General features: G+C 43.1%; 2 protein-coding genes across 6 annotated transcripts in view; one reads left to right on the top strand and one right to left on the bottom strand.

Moving 5' to 3' along the window:
• Positions 1-9,312, top strand: part of LOC146969719 (NACHT, LRR and PYD domains-containing protein 14-like) — a 64,944-nt gene extending 55,632 nt beyond the window's left edge. For all 5 annotated transcript variants that reach the window (XM_085804881.1, XM_085804880.1, XM_085804879.1 and 2 more), the window contains 3 exons: positions 6,871-7,044; positions 8,273-8,446; positions 8,732-9,312. In XM_085804881.1, the coding sequence (XP_085661007.1) occupies positions 6,871-7,044; positions 8,273-8,446; positions 8,732-8,912 (529 nt within the window). In that variant the 3' untranslated portion in view covers positions 8,913-9,312. The remainder of the gene's footprint in view (positions 1-6,870; positions 7,045-8,272; positions 8,447-8,731) is intronic.
• Positions 9,313-12,292: 2,980 nt separating this feature from the next.
• amph (amphiphysin) overlaps positions 12,293-19,697 on the bottom strand; it is a 29,700-nt gene continuing 22,295 nt past the window's right edge. Inside the window, exons 20-24 of the mRNA XM_085804884.1 lie at positions 19,202-19,486; positions 17,505-17,549; positions 16,315-16,503; positions 14,384-14,485; positions 12,293-12,718 (exon numbers count right to left, since the gene is read on the bottom strand). Coding sequence (XP_085661010.1) covers positions 12,614-12,718; positions 14,384-14,485; positions 16,315-16,503; positions 17,505-17,549; positions 19,202-19,486 — 726 coding nt within the window. The 3' untranslated portion in view covers positions 12,293-12,613. The remainder of the gene's footprint in view (positions 12,719-14,383; positions 14,486-16,314; positions 16,504-17,504; positions 17,550-19,201; positions 19,487-19,697) is intronic.

Below are 19,697 nucleotides of genomic sequence, written 5' to 3'. Positions count from 1 at the left end.
AACACTACTTCACCATCGTTGAGAGAAAGGGGAAGAACTTGTATTTGAAGTGCACGTTATGCCCGGGAGGAAAGCGTTTGTCCACATTTGATATCAGGCCTGAAAGGGATTGTTATGCCAGTTGCTGATGTGTCAGTTTCAATAAATATTATGTTGATGAGCAATAAAATGAATTATTGAAGTTCATATCCCCCCCCCCCCATGGCAAAGGATATTTGTTTAAGGTTAATTATCTCTCTATGCTGTTCTACTCTATGAAACTGGCGTGTGAAACATGCTTCTAAAAAGCCGAATTCTTTGACATATTACTTTGTTTTAGTAACGCAAAAATTACTTTTCCTAGTAATTAGTTACTTTTATAATAGAGTAATTGAGTTACTAACTCAATTACTTTTTTAAGAAGTAATTTGTAATTGTAATTAGTTACTTTTTCAAAGTAATTTGCCCATCACTGATGATAATAGACACTCTGAGGTACCCTGTGTGTGAATATGGTAGTCCTCTCAGTGTTTCCCCTACCGTTCTATTGGCGCGGCGGCCCGCCCCGCCTGCACGGGCCCCCGCCCCCCTTGAAAAACGGAACATCTAGGAGCCAGTCGCGGTCAAAGCGGACCTGTTGGTCTGATAAAACTGTAGAGCGCTCCACCTGAAGCACCCAAGCTGCCCAAGCAACCAAACGGCGCTCTGCCATCTGATTTTTAAATACCAGCGTTCACGCCGGGTACACACCGGGCGAGGAAGCACCATGAATAACCGAGAACCACATCAGATGCACCTCCGCGGCCGGCTCGCGCCCTGCAGCAGTCGTTTTGGCGTCTGGTCTATTTTGTGCCCGAGCCGCGAGCGACCGCATCAAGCCGGGCAGGAAGTCAAACAAATAAACACGAGAGAATCCGACTCCGAGGTGTACTGCGAAGCCGTGGGTTAGCGAGGTATGTTGAGTCTAAAGCCAGGCTCTCCTGTACTGCAAAGGTGGCTCTCTTTTAAACCGACTAGATCACCATGGTAACTTATGGTCCCGACCAGGTTATGTTCAGAGTTTAATCATAAAACTGGCGATAAAAGCACCGCTGTTTCACTGTGTAACTCATTTACAGCTGCGTCACCTTTACTTTGAAAGTCCAGTGGAACTTGGTCAGAACGGAGCGTTTGTACGGAGGGAGAGATCAGCTGATTCGCTGCTGTTGACTTTCTCTCTGAGCGTCTCCACCGAGAGTTGTTCTCCTCACCTGCTGAGCGTCAGGAGTTCATTATAGGCCTATATTAGACTATAGCCTATATCTTATTTTTTATACAGTCAGTCACCACTGAAAGAAGTTGTCCACAGCAGGACAGATGGATAATCGGTTAAGTTAAAAATTTCACTTAATGTGGCCATGAATAAATCAATTTCGATGTTTTGCCTGTTATATTTCAGAGTTGCCCAAACGCAAATCTTGATTAAGTCTTTGTTGTCTTTGTTCAGAGACAATATGAGATATGCTTGTAGCCACAGCACATAAGCACATACCACTATTTTCGGTAACACTTTATAATGAGTACACACTATTAAGCATTAGTTAAGCATTAATAAATATTGAATTCATAATTTATAACACATGAATACTCATTAGTATGTAGTTGGTAAATGTAGTTATAAATGTTTTACTCATCATTAATAAGCACAGTAGTTATGGATTAGTAAACACTGAATTCATCATTTATAAAGCATGTTTCTGACGTAAATACTCATTAGTATGTGGTTTGCAATCACAGTTGTAAATGTTTTACTCTTCATTAATAAGCTCATCTATATAAATGATGGATTCAGCATTCCCAAGTGCTCTTACTCGTCCAGTATGAATGGTTAGTGAGTGTTAGTAAATGTTTTATAGAAACTCACAAATTTAATTTCCAATGGATGACTTATAAACAGTTATTAATGCAGGAATTCATTAATTCAGGCTGTTACAAAGCACTTACTACTCGTTAAGTATTTTGTGTGAGCTCATCTAAAGTGGGCACTATCTATGCCTTATAGAGCATTTACAAATGAGATATTAAGGCTGGCAATGCCTCAAGACTCATAAAAGTCTTGGTTATCTTAACAGACCAAGGAGAGACACAACACAAAGTGATAGTTCATATTGCATTGTATTTATTGCAACTTCCTAACATATTGTAACTGTTCTGTTGATGTAAAACAAGGGTAAGCATGGCAGAATAAAAACTTGCCAACACCAACAGTGGATCACAGAAGTTTAAGTTCAGCAAATAATTCTTTGAAAAAAAAAGAAGAAATCTTTTGGAGCAGTGTTCCGGTCCATCCCAACACGCTTGAAAACAGCAGACCAAACGGCCAGAGAATATTCTTGTACCGGGACATGCATGGCCTGATCAGGATTTTGGACTGCAATTTAGACAACAAAAATAAAAAGTAGAGTTATCAACAGTTTAAAAAAAAAAAAAAAAAAAAAAAAAAGATATTTAACTTAACACACACACATACACGCATACACACACACACACACACACACACACACACACACACACACACATTGACTTGTAAAATCAGAACATAATAATAACCTGTGATTTTCAGCTATGATTATATTATCCTTTACAGCAGGCACATTCTGACAGATGAGAATATTATTGTCAGGTATTGTCCCCCCTCTATTAAATATGAAAGGAGGCTGCTCTGATGATACAAGTCAGCAGTCCTGAAATGTGTGTTTACATGTCACGGTAGTACGTCAGGGAGCGAGAGCTAAACATGGATGTATTATATTAGCTAAAGCCTTCAGCTGCAGACAAGCTAACGTTAGCTATCATCCATGGACCATGTGTGGCAGCAAACACAACAAACACATACTCACCACTAGTGCCGCTGACGGCCGCCGACTTCGATATCCGTCTCCACACCGGCTTTCTTCTGGGCCCACGTCCGCCGGACTCGTCGATTCTGGGCAGAGTTCTCCGTCTGCAACTCTCCATTCATCTTAGGGTGTATTCACACCTGCAGTGTTAGTGCGCACTAAATCTGGTGCGCACTAAATTTGGTCCAGTTTGGGTTGGTGTGAAAGCAAATCGCACTCTAATGCGCACCAAAACTAGTGCAGCCTGAGGAGGTGGTCTCGGTTCGGCTCCAGCCGAACTCTGGTGCACTAGTTTAGGTGTGAAAGCAACCGCACTCTGGTGCGAGCCAACTGCCAGGTGAACTCAACACGGTTGAGCTAAAAGGGCTCCTGTAGTCACTGACAACGGGTTAACGCAGCGGGGAGACCGCCCGGTGCTCCGGTCCTACGCAGCTCTGTCCCCACAAACGAAGCAGCAGCAGCGGGGCAGCCGGTCGCTGCGTGTCCGCTGAGTCACTCAGACACCGGACAGGTCGGCGTCCGTCCCTTGTGTCCGTGGAGCATCTGGTTACCGTGGTTACCGAGCAGCAGAGGTCCGCCGTGTTTAACGTTTAACCGGGAACTAACGGGACCGAGCTGGGTGAACGCAACCGGAAACCAGCCGGAAGTACCAAACAGAGTTATACATGCAAACTATATAGAAATAAATGACCAGAGCTACTAACAACCGGCTCTACTGGAGTCTCCATCATGAAAGTTTTATCAATCAGCGCTTCCAGATTCCAGCCGGTAGTCATGGAGACATGACGCTCTCCAAGTTTGGTCCCGAGTGACAAAAAGCAGGTGTGAACCATAGACTGTAAAAAGAATGGACGTAGCGTCCGTGACGTCACCCATTGGTTTGGGGGAGTCTGTTTTGTGCCGCTACTACGGGGGTTTGAGCCGCGCCATGTTGGATTCTACTTGCCATATTTGGAGCGGCGCGGCCGTTGGCCGGCCGAGAGCCCGCCCACTGGCCTCGAAGCAGTGGTCGCCGGACCTGTCACTCAACGGTTCTGCGCCCTAATTGGCCAGAACTTTAAACCTAATAACAGTAAAACGGTAGAGTTTAAAAAAAATTCACCCCCCTCAGAGTGTGTGCGGGGGTAGAAACTATCGGTTGAGACCAAAAAAATGAAATGTACCAGGCTGTAAATATGTTTTTTAAAGCTGTAAAATCGGCTATTTTAACATGGGGCTCAATTGGAGTTGCTCCCTTCTGGAGCCAGCCCCCAGCGACAGCCGAGGGGATTGCAGCTTTTTGAACGCGGAAGTGAGCTTCACTTCTCAGACCGACAACTGCCCCCTTGGTGTGAACGCAACCGCACTAACTGAAAAATGAAACAATGTATCATTTTAACATTTGGTGCGCACCAGGGTGCGCAATAAACAGGTGTGAATACACCCTTAGCTGCTGCACCAGGCTGCACCGGCTGCAGTGTTGCCGCCTCCCAGCGTCGTCACGTTGATGACGTGCTGATGGCTCGTCGACGTACACGTCCAGCGACCGCTGGTGCGCGTGCAACCCAAACCAGGGGTCAAAGACTGCTTCGGAGTCATGGCTGCATGTTCGGAGCTTTATAGTTTGGAGTGAACTGATATCAATGTAGATGCCGTATTGTTTGTAGGGCTGAAGCCGATATCCGAGTACTCGCTCGGCTTGGGCGGTACCCGGGTGCCATTTCACTACTAGGAACCCCCCCATGGGGGGCGGATAGCAATTTGAACACATTAGCTAGCATTAGCATGTTACCGTCACAACACGAGCTGTCCATCTGCCCGTGTGTGCGCCAGCGCGAGAGGGAGAGAGCAGGGAGAGAGTCGCGGCCGCCACAGACTCGTTTAAATACAAATGGTAAACGCTGGATGCGCTGGTTGATAAGTTTCGTTTTTACCAGACCCTTATAATATTCCCAAGTTGCAATAAATACAATGCAATATGAACTATATCGTGTTGTGTCTCTCCTTGGTCTTGATAACCAAGACTTTTGTGAGTCTTGAGGCATTGCCAGCCTTAATAGCTCATTTGTAAATGCTCTATAAGGCATAGATAGTGCCCACTTTAGATGAGCTCACACAAAATACTTAATTAACGAGTAGTAAGTGCTTTGTAACTGCCTGAATTCATGAATTCCTGCATTAATAACTGTTTATAAGTCATCCATTGGAAATTAAATTTGTGAGTTTCTATAAAACATTTACTAACACTCACTAACCATTCATACTGGACGTGTAAGAGCACTTGGGAATGCTGAATCCATCATTTATATAGATGAGCTTATTAATGAAGAGTAAAACATTTACAACTGTGATTGCAAACCACATACTAATGAGTATTTACGTCAGAAACATGCTTTATTAATGATGAATTCAGTGTTTACTAATCCATAACTACTGTGCTTACCAATGATGAGTAAAACATTTATAACTATGTTTACTAACTACATACTAATGAGTATTCATGTGTTATAAATTATGAATTCAATATTTATTCATGCTTAACTAATGCTTAATAGTGTGTACTCATTATAAAGTGTTACCCTATTTTCATACGCACACACATACACTCAATAAAACACACACTCGTATTCTATAATTTAGATCAGTGAAATATATGAAAACAATATAAAATACAATTTAAAATAACTTGTTGCTCTAGTTTATTTCTCCTCTCTTGCATATTTGGCTGGGACTTGAGGTTTTGTTCATCTGCAACATGAACACAAAGCCTGGCCATGTCAAGCCTCCTTCACAGTACAGGCCTCCGGTCAATTTTCAGACCCTTTTCAAAATAAAACACCGCGATTAACAAATACTAGAGACCAATGTGTGTGTTTGTAGCCTATTTGTGTTTATTTAATCCAAACAGAGGGCGCGAGAGATGAACACACACCTTCACATACACACACACACACACACACACACACACCCCCGGACTCATCCACCCCCCACCCCCACAAGACAAAACGGCTAGGGGAAACACTTCCTCTGATATGTAAAAACTGTTTTAAACTAAAATCAAAACATAATGTTTTTTATAAACTGTGTGATCTTGGTTTTGTTTGAGTAATCGTTCTCCTTGAACGCTGCTCTGGGGACAGCCTGCAGCGCTGTGCGGCTGTCGGCTACAATGTTGCAACTTTCTCGCTGAATCTGGCGACTTTCCAAACCCTCTTGGAGACTTTTTTTGTCAAGCGACTAGCGACAAATCTAGCGACTTTCTCCAGTGCTGTTACAAACGTTTCTGGTTTGGAGACTCGGATCTGAAAGCCCGTTATCTCTGCTGTTTTCACGGCGCTCTGCAGCGGGCGCTCTGCAGCGGGCGCTGTGCAGCGGGGGCTGTGACCGGCCGCCCCCGCCCCAGAGCACCCACCGCCGGCCAGTCACACAGCAGTGTCACGGAGCTGCTGCGCTGCGGCCAAAGACCCACACCGCTGCCGCTGCACCGCTGCTCTCCACGCTGCCACACCCCCCAGATTTACCTACAAATATATTTATTTAGCCGTAGAAATGATTTGGGAGACGCCACACTGCAGATTACCGGTAAAATGAGCCGATTGCCACTTGACACAAAAGTGCGTTTTTCTCTGAAACTAGAGCGGGAGCTCCGTTTTTGGAGAAACCCAGCTCTCTTCTCCTCCTTCGTACTCACGAACGAAACGGCGGAAAAAATTGCAGTTTTTTCGAGGAGCACGTTGGAAAGTCACTCTTCAACCACTTGAAAACCGTTTGTTTCTAGGTGATGTACAGAGTTCGGTTTGACGTGAGAAAAAAGGTAAAAAATTGCCAAAAACATGTGGTCCTGAGCGGATGTGATGAGAAATTTGTGTGGTCGCGGAAGAGTTAACCTGCTTCCTGTTGCTTCAGCTGTTGGACTTTGATTTTCTAAACTTGTTCTTTCTGAAGCTTCTTCAGCTCTGAACAGATGATGAGACACTGAACGCTGTCAACAAGGAGCTTTGTCCTCAACTCACTGCTTTTATTCTTTATTCAGATTGCAGGGCTGCAGGTTGTCAGAGATCAGCTGTTCTTCTCTGGGCTCAGCTCTGAAGTCCAACCCCTCCCACCTGAGAGAACTGGACCTGGGTGGAAACAAGCTGCAGGATTCAGGAGTGAAGGGTCTGAGTGGTTTTCTGGAGAGTCCAGACTGTAGACTGGAGACTCTGAGGTCAGTTCACTGACTGTTACTGTTGTAGATCTGAGATCTTTGATCCACAACTGAACCTGATTGATCTTCACTCAGAACTTGAATCATTGACTTTGATGTGATGAATGAAGGACGTTTGAAATAGTTGTTGTCTCATGTTTCCACTTGTTCTTCTCTCACACTGACAATGACTCTTCACTTTCAGATCATTTCACTAGTCACCAATAATCAATAATCTGATCACTTCAGGTGTGTGTGTGTGTGTGTGTGTGTGTGTGTGTGCGCGTGCGTGTGTGTTGAGAGAGAGAGAGATCAGGACACATCGGATCAATCATTAGTTTATCTGCTTTTATTCTTTATTCAGATTGAGGAGCTGCAGTTTGTCAGAGATCAGCTGTTCTTCTCTGGTCTCAGCTCTGAAGTCCAACCCCTCCCACCTGAGACACCTGGACCTGGGCTCCAACTACAACCTGCAGGATTCAGGAGTGAATCTGAGCTACAACAACAACCTGAAGGATTCAGGAGTGAAGGATCTGAGTGGTTTTCTGGAGAGTCCAGACTGTAGACTGGAGACTCTGAGGTCAGACTCTGTTTTATTTCTGTGCTCAGATGAATGTGATGTGAAAGTTGTGTTGACACTGAGCTGCAGACATGAGGCTGATGTTCTACTGATCCACACTGAGGGTCGTCATGGTGACGGCTGTTTTCTTCTTCTCTGCTTTTAGTCCAGTCAACTACAGAAACACATGTGATGTGTCAGACAATAACTGATCTATAATCAATAGCTGGTGGCTCCTCCTCTTTCCTGTGGCTCTGTGATGTTTGTAGTGAAACATTCAAAGCCAATATCCCATAATAAGCAGCTTCAGCCTCACATGTGTGTTGTCATAGCAACAGAGTTCAGCCCCACATGTTTGTTGTCATAGCAACAGAGTTGAGCCTCACATGTTGAGCGTGGTCAGTAAACCTCTGATCAATGCAGCTGCTCAACATGAGTTTGTCTGGATGGAGCCACAGGTGGAGCTGACAGGTGAAGAGGTGGAGTCAGCAGCAGCTTCTCATGAATATTAATGAGCTGTTTTCTCTCTATGTGACTGTTTAACCTGCTTCCTGTTGCTTCAGCTGTTGGACTTTGATTTTCTAAACTTGTTCTTTCTGAAGCTTCTTCAGCTCTGAACAGATGATGAGACACTGAACGCTGTCAACAAGGAGCTTTGTCCTCAACTCTCTGCTTTTATTCTTTATTCAGATTGTGGGGCTGCTGTTTGTCAGAGATCAGCTGTTCTTCTCTGGTCTCAGCTCTGAAGTCCAACCCCTCCCACCTGAGACACCTGGACCTGAGTGGAAACTACCTGCAGGATTCAGGAGTGAAGGATCTGAGTGGTTTTCTGGAGAGTCCAGACTGTAGACTGGAGACTCTGAGGTCAGTTCACTGACTGTTACTGTTGTAGATCTGAGATCTTTGATCCACAACTGAACCTGATTGATCTTCACTCAGAACTTGAATCATTGACTTTGATGTCATGAATGAAGGACGTTTGAAATAGTTGTTGTCTCATGTTTCCACTTGTTCTTCTCTCACACTGATAACGACTCTTCACTTTCAGATCATTTCACTACATAGTCACCAATAATCAATAATCTGATCACTTCAGGTGTGTGTGTGTGTGTGTGTGTGTGTGAGAATCTTCTTTTATTCTTTATTCAGATTGATCGGCTGCAGTTTGTCAGAGATCAGCTGTTCTTCTCTGGTCTCAGCTCTGAAGTCCAACCCCTCCCACCTGAGAGAACTGGACCTGAGAAACTACAACCTGATCTCTTCTTCAGCTCTGCAGCAGCTTGATGATCTTGTGAAGAGTCCAGACTTTCGACTGAAGACTCTGAAGTGAGTCTGATCTGTAGCTGTTTCCACAGCTGATGAGACTGTGGGAGTGATAATAAAATGTAAAGTGTAAAGTTCAGCAGGTGAACCTGTCAGGATGTGACATCACATATGACATCATACATGACGTCACAGACACAGAAACCGCTGCAGCAGCTTCAATGTGTCAGTCATCAGTGATCCAGTCACAGGTAAAGGTGTTGAGTCAAACAGGAACAATGAGGTTCACCTGTCACTCACCTGAGAGTCTCTAGAACTCCATGTTCACCTGGAATCAATATGAACCATCAGCTGTTCTTGTTCTGCTTGACTCAACTGATCCAGCAGCTGATTTTAGTCAATACATGATCAATACAAGTTTCTCTATCAAACATCAACAGCCAATCAGAAGCTCTCGTCCCTCAGGTACAGGAAGTTTCACCTGTAACATGAAGGATTAGGAACCACTGCTTTATTTCTGTCTTTATTAACACACCTGAACCTTCTCCTTCTTCTTCTTCTCTACAGGACATGATGAAAGAGAGAGTGGTGGAATCTCAGAGTAAAATGACTCTGAGTGTGAAGACGAGTTGGACTCAGACGGTTGAAGTCTGGTGTTCTTCATGTTCTTGTCCAGGAGGAACATGAGGTTCTTCTCCTCCACGTCTTCATGACAGTGGTTTCCATCATAGACATATAAAGAGTAGACGCCGCATCAAACGCTGCGCCGCGAGAAATGCGGCCGCCATCTTGAACCGGTCATTCTACTCAGTGGAGCAGCAGAAGTAACAGGATGCAGAGCACTGAGCAGCATATTATTTCTGTTCTAATCAGCAGAAAACCATCGAAAACAGCTGCTCTGGGGATTACTTTACACAAATAACACTGAACATTACTATTGGTTGTATTTTGTGAATCGAATATTTATTTATTTATTCTCTCTCCTCCCTCTCTCTCTCTGACCTGATATGAATTGATTCTCTGGTTTATATATATTTTTATTTTCTCTAACATATAGCTTTTATCTCTATATATTTATTCATTACAGGAATGCTGCTCTCTGATCAATTGCTGCTCTCTACGGGTTGTTATTTCCATAGACATATATACATGGTTATTTCTGTATAATGAATGGTCGTCAAGTGTAACACACCGTTGCTAGGGACGCCGCTCTGATCAGCGCAGCACAGAACAGAGTAGACTATTCAGGATATTTACCTTATGTTTCATTTTTACCTTCAGTAAAAAGCTTGGGACTAATAGTGATGTTAGATAAATGACTTGTAACCCTTTACAGAGAGAGTGGAGGCTCCTTCCACATCCTGGCTGAAAACCAAACCTGCTGATCAGATCAGAGCCTGTAGTCCGCCACACAAACACGCCCTATAAACCTATAATATCTTGTTTATGACAGATAAGACTACACACATTGTAACATATATGTGATAATCCATCAATCCAGTTATTGATTATAAAAGGCTTTGTTGAAAACAAATGGGAGGAGGCTCAGCAACACAGCGGAGAAGAGACCAGACAGGCAGAGATGTGCTAAATTATAACATTTATAAATCGATAAAAGTAGTATTTTGATCAAAATTATGTTTCAAATGAATTATTTCACTCGTACGCCGTGTAATAGGCGGGATAATGTTCAGTAAGTTATTGATTAAATGCACTGACACTAGTGAAACTATCAATTGCACCTACCAAACAGATACACTGAGTGGAGCGGTAGACCGGTCCAAGATGGACAGGCAGGATGTTGGAAAGGAGTTGGTAGAGGCCAGACAGGCCAGATAGATGGAGAGAGTCCAGACCAGTAGGAGGGAGTCACCTGTTGAGTAACGCACATTTCCTTATATTGAAAGCCTTGTCGGAAAGGTGGGATGGCATGTTGGAATAGCGGTATGTCGGAGGGGTGGGATGTTGGAATGACAGCATGTAACCACTCCCTACATAGGGAGATAAATGTAGTGGACTATATAGTGAGCCCAACTGAAAATCCTTCGGACACAACTCTTGGCGCCGTTAATTATGTCATTGTTAATGTACCACATTAATGTCGTCTCACACAACACTTTTCCATTTACTACTGCATTTTGTTAAATTAGAGGCTTTTGATTACTGTCCTGTGATTTTTATTTCCGTATTTTGTTTTCTATTTAAGCATATTTTCATATTTTATTCTCTTGGCTCTTTAGTAACAGCAAGCGTTACATTGTAACCTACAGAAAAGAGAGGGAAGGGTAGGAAGAAGGAAAGGAAAATGAGGAAAGGGAAAAGCAGAAGGGACAGAAGTGTGGCCTTGGCTAAAACATCCAAGGCACACTTCTGAACTTACCTGAACAAGGCCCAGTGAGGCCAAAAAGTAGCACAAATGCCCAAACAACTTAAGGCTAGAAAGCCTAATTTCTTTAAACTTTGTATTTCATGGAGGGGAGTTCTATCACTGATTCCTAACCCAATGGCACGAGAAATAACGTTTTTTAACAGCGAAAAACAAAGTCACCCTCAAGTACAGTGTATGGGACCCCAAAAGGGTTTTTTTCACTTTGGATGACTCCCATTCACTTTGAATGGGAAAATGTTTTGGCTTATAACTTTGGAGCCCAACGCTGCATCCGTTCCCATTCCCAAGACCAAACCCATATATTTCAGGGGAGCTGAACACGCCAATCTTACATCATAATGTCTCATTTATTGATCATGACAAAGGGCTAAGGTTTATCAGATGTACATCACGAAATTTCCACTTTAAGGTTCAACTTCACTATGACATAAAGTGACATCGAGACCTAAAATAATCCAACAACATAAATTGCATATTGGTTTTGTTATTACCTTCCCTGTGATTGTACACTTCTACCTAAATAGGTGATAATGTTCATCTGTGTTCTGGTTGATTAAGCTTTTTGCTATTATAATTCTTAAAAGAGATGATTTACACAGATATACAATGATCTCTAAATAAACTCTGGGGAAATTCTGTGTTTTTATTGTATTTCAATACTAAATTCAAGAAATGATCTGAGAATTTCATGCTGGATGTGCACTGACTGTCGGCCAGAGCTTGTATAATAAATCTCACTATTCTTTTGGTGAAAACACAGCAACACTTTTCAATAACTTCATTAATTGCCACATATGCCAAAGAAATTTCACCACACACTCAACCATTATACAGAAGTACACCAACAGTAGTTCAAAGGTAATAGCAATGACATGACTTAACTCAAAAGTTTCATGATACACTCAAAAACATTAAATTAGATCACAGCACTACAGATTTTGGTAAACTTCACAGCAGAGCAACAAAATCAGTACGACACACTTGGTGCAAAAAAAAAAAAAGATTCAGTTTCTCTTAATGTTCATTAAGTTTTCTCTAGAATAACATTTCCTGCTTTTGTAGGTGTATGTGGAGATTTCAACATTCCAAATTAACCATACTTCATATTTTTCTGCTCAAAAAAACACATCTCAGTTGAGGAAAGGTTGACTCTACTATAACATGCTTAATAATTTGCACTTCTGCTTGGAGTAGTACTACTATTTATCACCATGACTTGACTTTGGTAGAGTTTCGGTAGAGTCGTTTCTACCAAAAGCCTCGTGTTGCCCAGCATACAGCTGCAGGAGACCACTGGTTTGTCTCGAGGGGGTGGGGGCGGGCTACATGCTGACTGGACTGCATTTCATTTTTCTTTATCTGCCATATGAAGAGGCTTCTTACTCCAAACGCTGGATAAAGTTTTCTGGGAAAAGTCCTTTTGGAGCACCAGATCCCAGGGTTAACCAGTCACTCTCCTTGAACCCGGTGAGCCAGCCAGCATCCTGCAAAGACAGCAACCACAAGCACCATTATCACCTTTATTCACTGTCAGACCATCCCTCTTTCTAAAAACGTTACTGGACTGAATGAAAATGACTGAAACTAACCCTCTGAGGTTGGTTCCATTGTATACGATGGCAGGGGTATTGTTTTACTCTTTCGCGTCTATCTCTGGACAAACTATTCTGGCTTTACTTCTTAAATGGTTCTATTGCATAGTGTTGCCAACAACAATTACTTATCTTCATTTTTCTAAAAAGCTATGATATAATTTTTTTGTTTTTACAGTTAGGTGTGAAAAGGGGGTTTTACTTTGAAGGACATACAATTTATGAGGTCAAATGAGCAGGATATCCTGTTTGCCAGTCCCTTTTGCTCATGGACATTTGACATGTAAACATCATTGTGTGGGGCTCCCGTAGACAAAGAGTCTTTTATTCAGAATTTTGGAAAATTTTCATCAAATAAAAAATTGAAATCACTATCTGGGGAAAGTAACTTAATTAATTCAGTTTTGATATAATAGTATTTTTGTAATATGCTAAAATACATTTGTTGCCATATGGCAACAGTAATCAAATATGGAAAATTCCTGGTGCATTCAACGTAATGGAGTCCCATTGACTTACATAGCATGAACCTACCGTGAGACTATGTTTACAACCATTGCTTATATTTTAAAGGTAAAAACATTATATTTTTTTATGTTTTGTGATTGAAGGTATTTTGTAACATATTATCTAAATGGACTTGCACTTATATCTTCTAGATAACTGAATGAAATGAAATAAAATGAGTGATTGAATGTACTTCATTGAGATGGGTTCTCAGACATGCAAAACATTTTTTACCATGCCTTAGTAATATTTCATGCAATAGAGGGTTAAATCCAAGGAAACTTAATTTACTACATCTGTTACTTTCCTCCACGCCTTTGATTACCTGTCCCAGTCACCACTACTAACATAAGAGAATTAAATATTTTTTCTGAACTCCACTTCACCCAAAATGACTTCGATCCCTGATCTCTCTTTTTTCTCTCTCTCTCTCTCCCTCTTTCCTTGTTTGCGTCATGGCCACATGTGAACAGGATGCACCCACCTCCTTATATGGTGGTCAGGATCTCCTTATATGGCGTTTCACGGGCGGAGATCTATGCTAATTGCTGATCACCGGGGGCGTGCTGTTAGTTTACGATGGGTTGTTGTTCATGATCTTACACGTGCTTACGATCAAATCTGAGTTTCCCGCACCGTTCATGAATGTGGAGTAGAGTTTTAGTAGCGTGAACTTTTATGTGAAAATCTACACACAGATTTACTAACGTTTCATGAATGAGACCCGTTGTTTTCATGTCAGACGAGTGGGGCAGTCTTGTAAATAATGTAAATGATGTATTTTGTATCATAGTTATTCTTTTCCTCCTAATAATAATAATTTTCTGTGTGTTTCGAACAAATATAGTTGAATTTATTTTCCCTCTTTTTTGTTTAGAATGAATATTCTGATAGCCCAGGTTGTCTTGAAAAAAACGACGTCAATGACCTGATTGTGAATTACAGGGCTGAGGTTTTACAAGGATTAATACACAAAAAGACCAGGCAAGAGAAATACAGAAGAAAATCTGTGGACTGGTGAAGGGTTAAACACGTCACTGCTCTGCTCACCTGATCCTCTGCTGAGGCAGTTGGAATCACCAGCACCACGTCGCCTCGCTTCAGCTCAAGCTCGTCTGAGTTTGCAGCTTCAAAGTCATGCATTGTTTCCACCTGTGGGAAGAAAAAAATGCTAAAAAAGTAAGCATGTTCATCACCACTGTTGGGCACATTACTTTGAAAAGTTTATTAGTTATAGTTACTAGTTACTTTCCCCAATAAGTAACTGAGATAATACATGATAAAAGTAATAATTACAAGGAAAGTAACTTGCTTTACTTTTTTTTTAAATAAAATGCTCAAATATGTCAAATTACTTGGACTTCCCTCCCTAAAGGTCTTTGCACACTGAGTCCGTTCTTTTCGCATGCGTTTTTCGTATCCGTCATCCTACAAAAAACGTTACGCACAGGCTCCTTGCACACTGAGTCAGTTGCGTTTTATTCGCATGCGTTTTTATTTTTTGTTCCAAATTTCGGAGAGGGAGACAAAAATCGCCACGCAGTGATGCACTTTGCTGATGTGTCTCTGTTCCCTACAACAGCAAATGAGCCCATCAGTGTGAAGATACGCTTTTCTAAGTGGTCTAACTCTATACCTCTGGAAGGCATGGTCGGGTCGGACCACTGACCAAACCAGACCAATAGATACATTACGCTGCTAAAAAAAAGGAAAAAAAAGCAAGTCCCATCTTCTTTCCGACGTTTCCAAAATAAATCTACACGCGCCGGCCAGACAAATGTCTTCATGACAGTGGGAAATGCAGTTTTCATTCCGCCGCTTTCGTCCACAGGGGGCCGCCAAAATCAATCAATTAATGTTGCAACGGTAACTGTGTTGTAACGGGGGGAAACAGTAACTTTTTTGATTACTCGTTAACTCTTTCGCGACCATTGACGAGTAAACTCGTCAAAACCGTTTTTTTACAGATTACGATAATAGACACTCTGAGGTACCCTGTGTGTGAGTATGGTAGTCCTCTGATATGTAAAACTGTTTTAAACTAAAATCACAACATAATGTTTTTTATAAACTGTGTGATCTTGGTTTTGTTTGAGTAATCGTTCTCCTTGAATGCTGCTCTGGGGACAGCGTGCAGCGCTGTGCGGCTGTCGGCTACAGTGTTGCCACTTTCTCGCTGAATCTGGCGACTTTCCAAACCCTCTTTTGACAAAAGCGACCGACGACAAATGTGGCGAGTTTTTCCGGTGCTGTTACAAACGTTTCTGCTTTGGAGACTCGGTTTTGAAAGCCCGTTATCACGGCTGTTTTCACGGTGCAGCGGAGCGGGCGTTCTGCAGCGGGGGCTGTGACCGGCCGCCCCCGCCCCAGAGCACCCACCGCCGGCCAGTCACACAGCCGTGTCACGGAGCTGCTGCACTGCGGCCAGAGACCCACACCGCTGCTCTCCACGCTGCCACACCCCCCAGATTTACCTACAAATATATTTATTTAGCCGTAGAAATGATTTGGGAGACGCCACACTGCAGAGTACCGGTAAAATGAGCAGATTGCCACTTGACACAAAAGTGCGTTTTTCTCTGAAACTAGAGCGGGAGCTCCGTTTTTGGAGAAACCCAGCTCTCTTCTCCTCCTTCGTACTCACGAACGAAACGGCGGAAAAACTCGTTTTTTCAAACGGTCTTCACGTGATTGAAGAGTGACTTTCCAACGTGCTCGTCGAAAAGTCACTCTTCAATCACGTGAAGACCGTTTGTTTCTAGGTGATGTACAGAGTTCGGTTCGATGTGAGAAAAAGGTAAACAAATAGCCAAAAACATGTGGTCCTGAGCAGATGTGCTGAGGAATTAGTGTGGTCGCGAAAGAGTTAATGAAAAAAGTAACGCCGTTATTCCCATCACTGTTCATCACTCATATCAAAACCACACGAGTGCAAGTACTGTAAAAGTTAGCAGTTAGCTAGCAGGTGGAGGAAGTCCTACCTTATAGAGGAAGTCGTCAGGGAGTCCCGACACGCCTCCAGATGCACTCATGTGTTTGACCGTCTGGTTTGCAGCTGTAACTCCGTTGTCACAGACGGTCGTGGGGGAGATGATATCGGCATCACGATCGTCATCACCTTCATTACTGGACGCAGGTTCGATCACTACGGAGGGGATTGGCATTTTCTCCTGCGGGGACCTTGTACGGTCTTCCAGCAGACTAAAAAATCACAATTCATAAACAATCACAGTGATTAATGTGTCTTCAGTGCCCACATAGATGTGCTGCTTTTATTTGTGTAGCAGTCACTTTCTAGAGATACTGACTAAAGCCCTATTCGTATGGGACTAGTATTACCTGGTGACGTCTGGTAATTTGTAAATTCCCCCCCCCCACGTCACGTTTCTTGCGGTGCATTCGCAAGGGATAAGTGAAGTCTGTATTTTTGCTCCGATATGACGTCAAAGCTGCACGTCGTAACATCCGTTGCTGTCACATCCATGTGCAAAGCAAATGTAAATAAAATGTCAAAGCAGCAACGTGACTTAACAACAGTGCAGTTGTTGTCACAGTAACGGGCCGTCATGGCATTTGTATTAAGCCTGTTGAAAGCCGCCGTCATCCATCTCAATATCCTCTGAAATTTTGCTCTTTTTATGGATCTGAGCTGTTTATTCAAATGGGTCTCCAGCACCGATACCAGCCCCTGTTTGCACCTAAAACGCCTTCGAAAATGCCGCTCATAATTTCCACCGCAGCCTCCATGTTTATGGTTTCAACCGGGGAAGAAGTAGAAAAGGCGCGCAATAAAAACAACAAAAACAAAAAATTCCCCTCAATTACTGAGATGCAGATTCGCACGGGACTAGTTTTACCACGGGACGTCGGTCTTTGGTGAAATATAGTGGGTAATTTGCGGGGGAATTTTTACTTTACAAATTACTAACATGGCGCATTCGCACGGGATTAAGATCACAGACGTCCTCCGCAATTATTACTAATTACCAGAGGTCCCCAGGTAAAACTAATCCCGTGCAAATAGGGCTTAAGTAAGTAAATAAAACTAACAAGACAGTACTATACAACATGACCAAACACAAGGAACTTGTGGTGATGGTTGATGGGAAAGACATCTAATAAATTCAACAACAAAATAAAAAAACTAAAACTGTAGAAGCGATATACGTACGTCACCAAGTTCTGGCCTCTCAGAGCTCGGAGATGCAGCTGTTGACTTGGGAGAGAAAAATCACATTTAGACCAGAGGTTTCTCTGTGCAAACACAAATGTCCCAGCTCTCACAGCTACCATGAACGCACCGTAGCAGTGAAGTCGGCCTGGACAGACACATCCCTGTCATCTCTGTACATCACTCCATAAAAACTACAACAACTGAACATCTGATTTTCATTCTAGTAACAACGTGGATCACACAGTGATGATGACGATGATGATGATGATGATGATGACGATGATGAGGATGAGGATGAGGATGAGGATGAGGATGATGATGATGATGACGATGACGATGATGATGATGATAACTAGAATTTGCATTTCCTGAAGGAAATACGTGTGAATGCTGAAAGCCATTGCTGAACCATGCCATGGCCACAGAGGACCTGAGTTACAATGAGCTTTATACTATCAGGAATCAAAGACTGTCCAATGACAGCTGAATAGTTGGAATCAAAAGTCAAGCAATGATGTGACATGACTGAGGCAGGAATCGAACCCATGACCTCATGATCAATAATCCTTTACTCCGCCACTCTGCCACAGAGAGCACACACTTACCAAGACTGTTGTCATTCATTGTAATGTGATGATGTGCTGCAAACTGTGGTACGAGTAATCAATGAGTCTCATAACGAACACCTGTAACCAATTGAAGGCGGGGGGAGGGGAGGTGAATTCTGTCAGTGACGTCCATTAGTGGGCAGCGCAGGACAAGAAATGATGGATACAAATCATTCAAGAGCTTTGCTTTGTCTCTGCTGCTTTCTTGGTTTTCAAAGTTCCAGTGCATTTAAATCTTAGAGCAGTGGTATAAACAAGAAACATGTTAACACAAACCAAGATAGAAAGAGGTAAAGAGGAAAGGTGGGGGGGGGGGGGGGGGTGTATTAGTTAAAGTTAAAAGAGCCTGAAACACTAATAAGGCTGCTCAGGCGGGATTCAAACCAGTGACCTCAGGGTTGGCAAGCAGCCACCTCAAAGACCCCCTCCCATGAAAATCATGTTTTTCGTGCTTTTCACATGTTCCTGTGGCATTTTTCTTGTGTTAGAGCACATATCAGCAGAAAAGGAAGTGCAAAATTGCATTTCTGAGTTTTTCTGCCTTCAAACTGCTGTGAACCAACGGCAGACGCAAACTGGCAGTTTCAGGGAGACTGGAGCTGACGTGTCACAGCTCCAGGGGAGGGCACTAGTGCTACAAGCTCCCGCCCCGCTCTGCATCTGGCTCAGAGGTGAAAGGGTTGGCAGCTCGGTGTAGCTGTCAAGGTACAACAGGTATAGCTCACCTGGTAGAGCAGCTTGCACCAAGAGTAAGGACTATGTTCCAGTCTGGGATCAAATCCCAGTGTGGAGTTTTACGCTAAACGCGCTGAATCGGTAATTGTACAAATGTGATTTTGGCTAAAAACTTCATAATCACAATTTAAAGACCACAGAGAATGTTTTAAAATAACAAAAAGGGTTGCGGGAGGGAGACTTCAACCACTGGACCATGGCAACAGTTCAGGGAAGTAGAGGTTGGGACTTGATGATGATAATGATTATGATACTGAGGATGAGGATGACGATAATGATGATGATAATGAGGATGATGATGATGATGATGATGATGATGATGTCACAAACAGCAGTAGTGTTTTTACTGACAGCCGGTGTTTCCTCCTTCTGGCCACCCGAACCTTCTGCTGAATCTTCTTCATCAGCAGGTGGAGGAGATGATGGCTGCTCGTCTCCCTCTCCTTCAGCCGGGGGGGTTACAGCTTTACTTTCAGCTGGGGGTGCTGCAGGCTCTTCCTCAGCTACGGGGGTTACAGGCGCCTTGTCTTCAGCTGGGGGGGCCGCCGGTTCAGCTTGGCCCTCAGCGGGTTCTGGCATGACAGCTGCCTGTGCCTCCGGGGCTGCAGGAACCTCCGCTGATTGGTTCCCTTCGTTCTTTTGCATTGAAAGATGTTGATCAACAGAGGAGATAAAGCTGCTGATGCTGTGAAAAAGTCTCAGAATTCACTACTAGAGGTTCATCCGCACTAAAAGAACCAAGCACAGACACTCGACGTCCTCCACCACAATCATGTGTTTAAAGTCAGTTTGCAGTTACAGTCATCAGCATATAGTACATCTTAGGGGTGATCATAACCCCACAGAA

The sequence above is a fragment of the Trachurus japonicus genome, chromosome 17 (genome assembly GCF_045865225.1).
Source record: "Trachurus japonicus isolate A0001 chromosome 17, Traja_1.0".
Lineage (NCBI taxonomy): Eukaryota > Metazoa > Chordata > Actinopteri > Carangiformes > Carangidae > Trachurus > Trachurus japonicus.
This window is presented reverse-complemented; position numbering and strand designations above follow the sequence as displayed.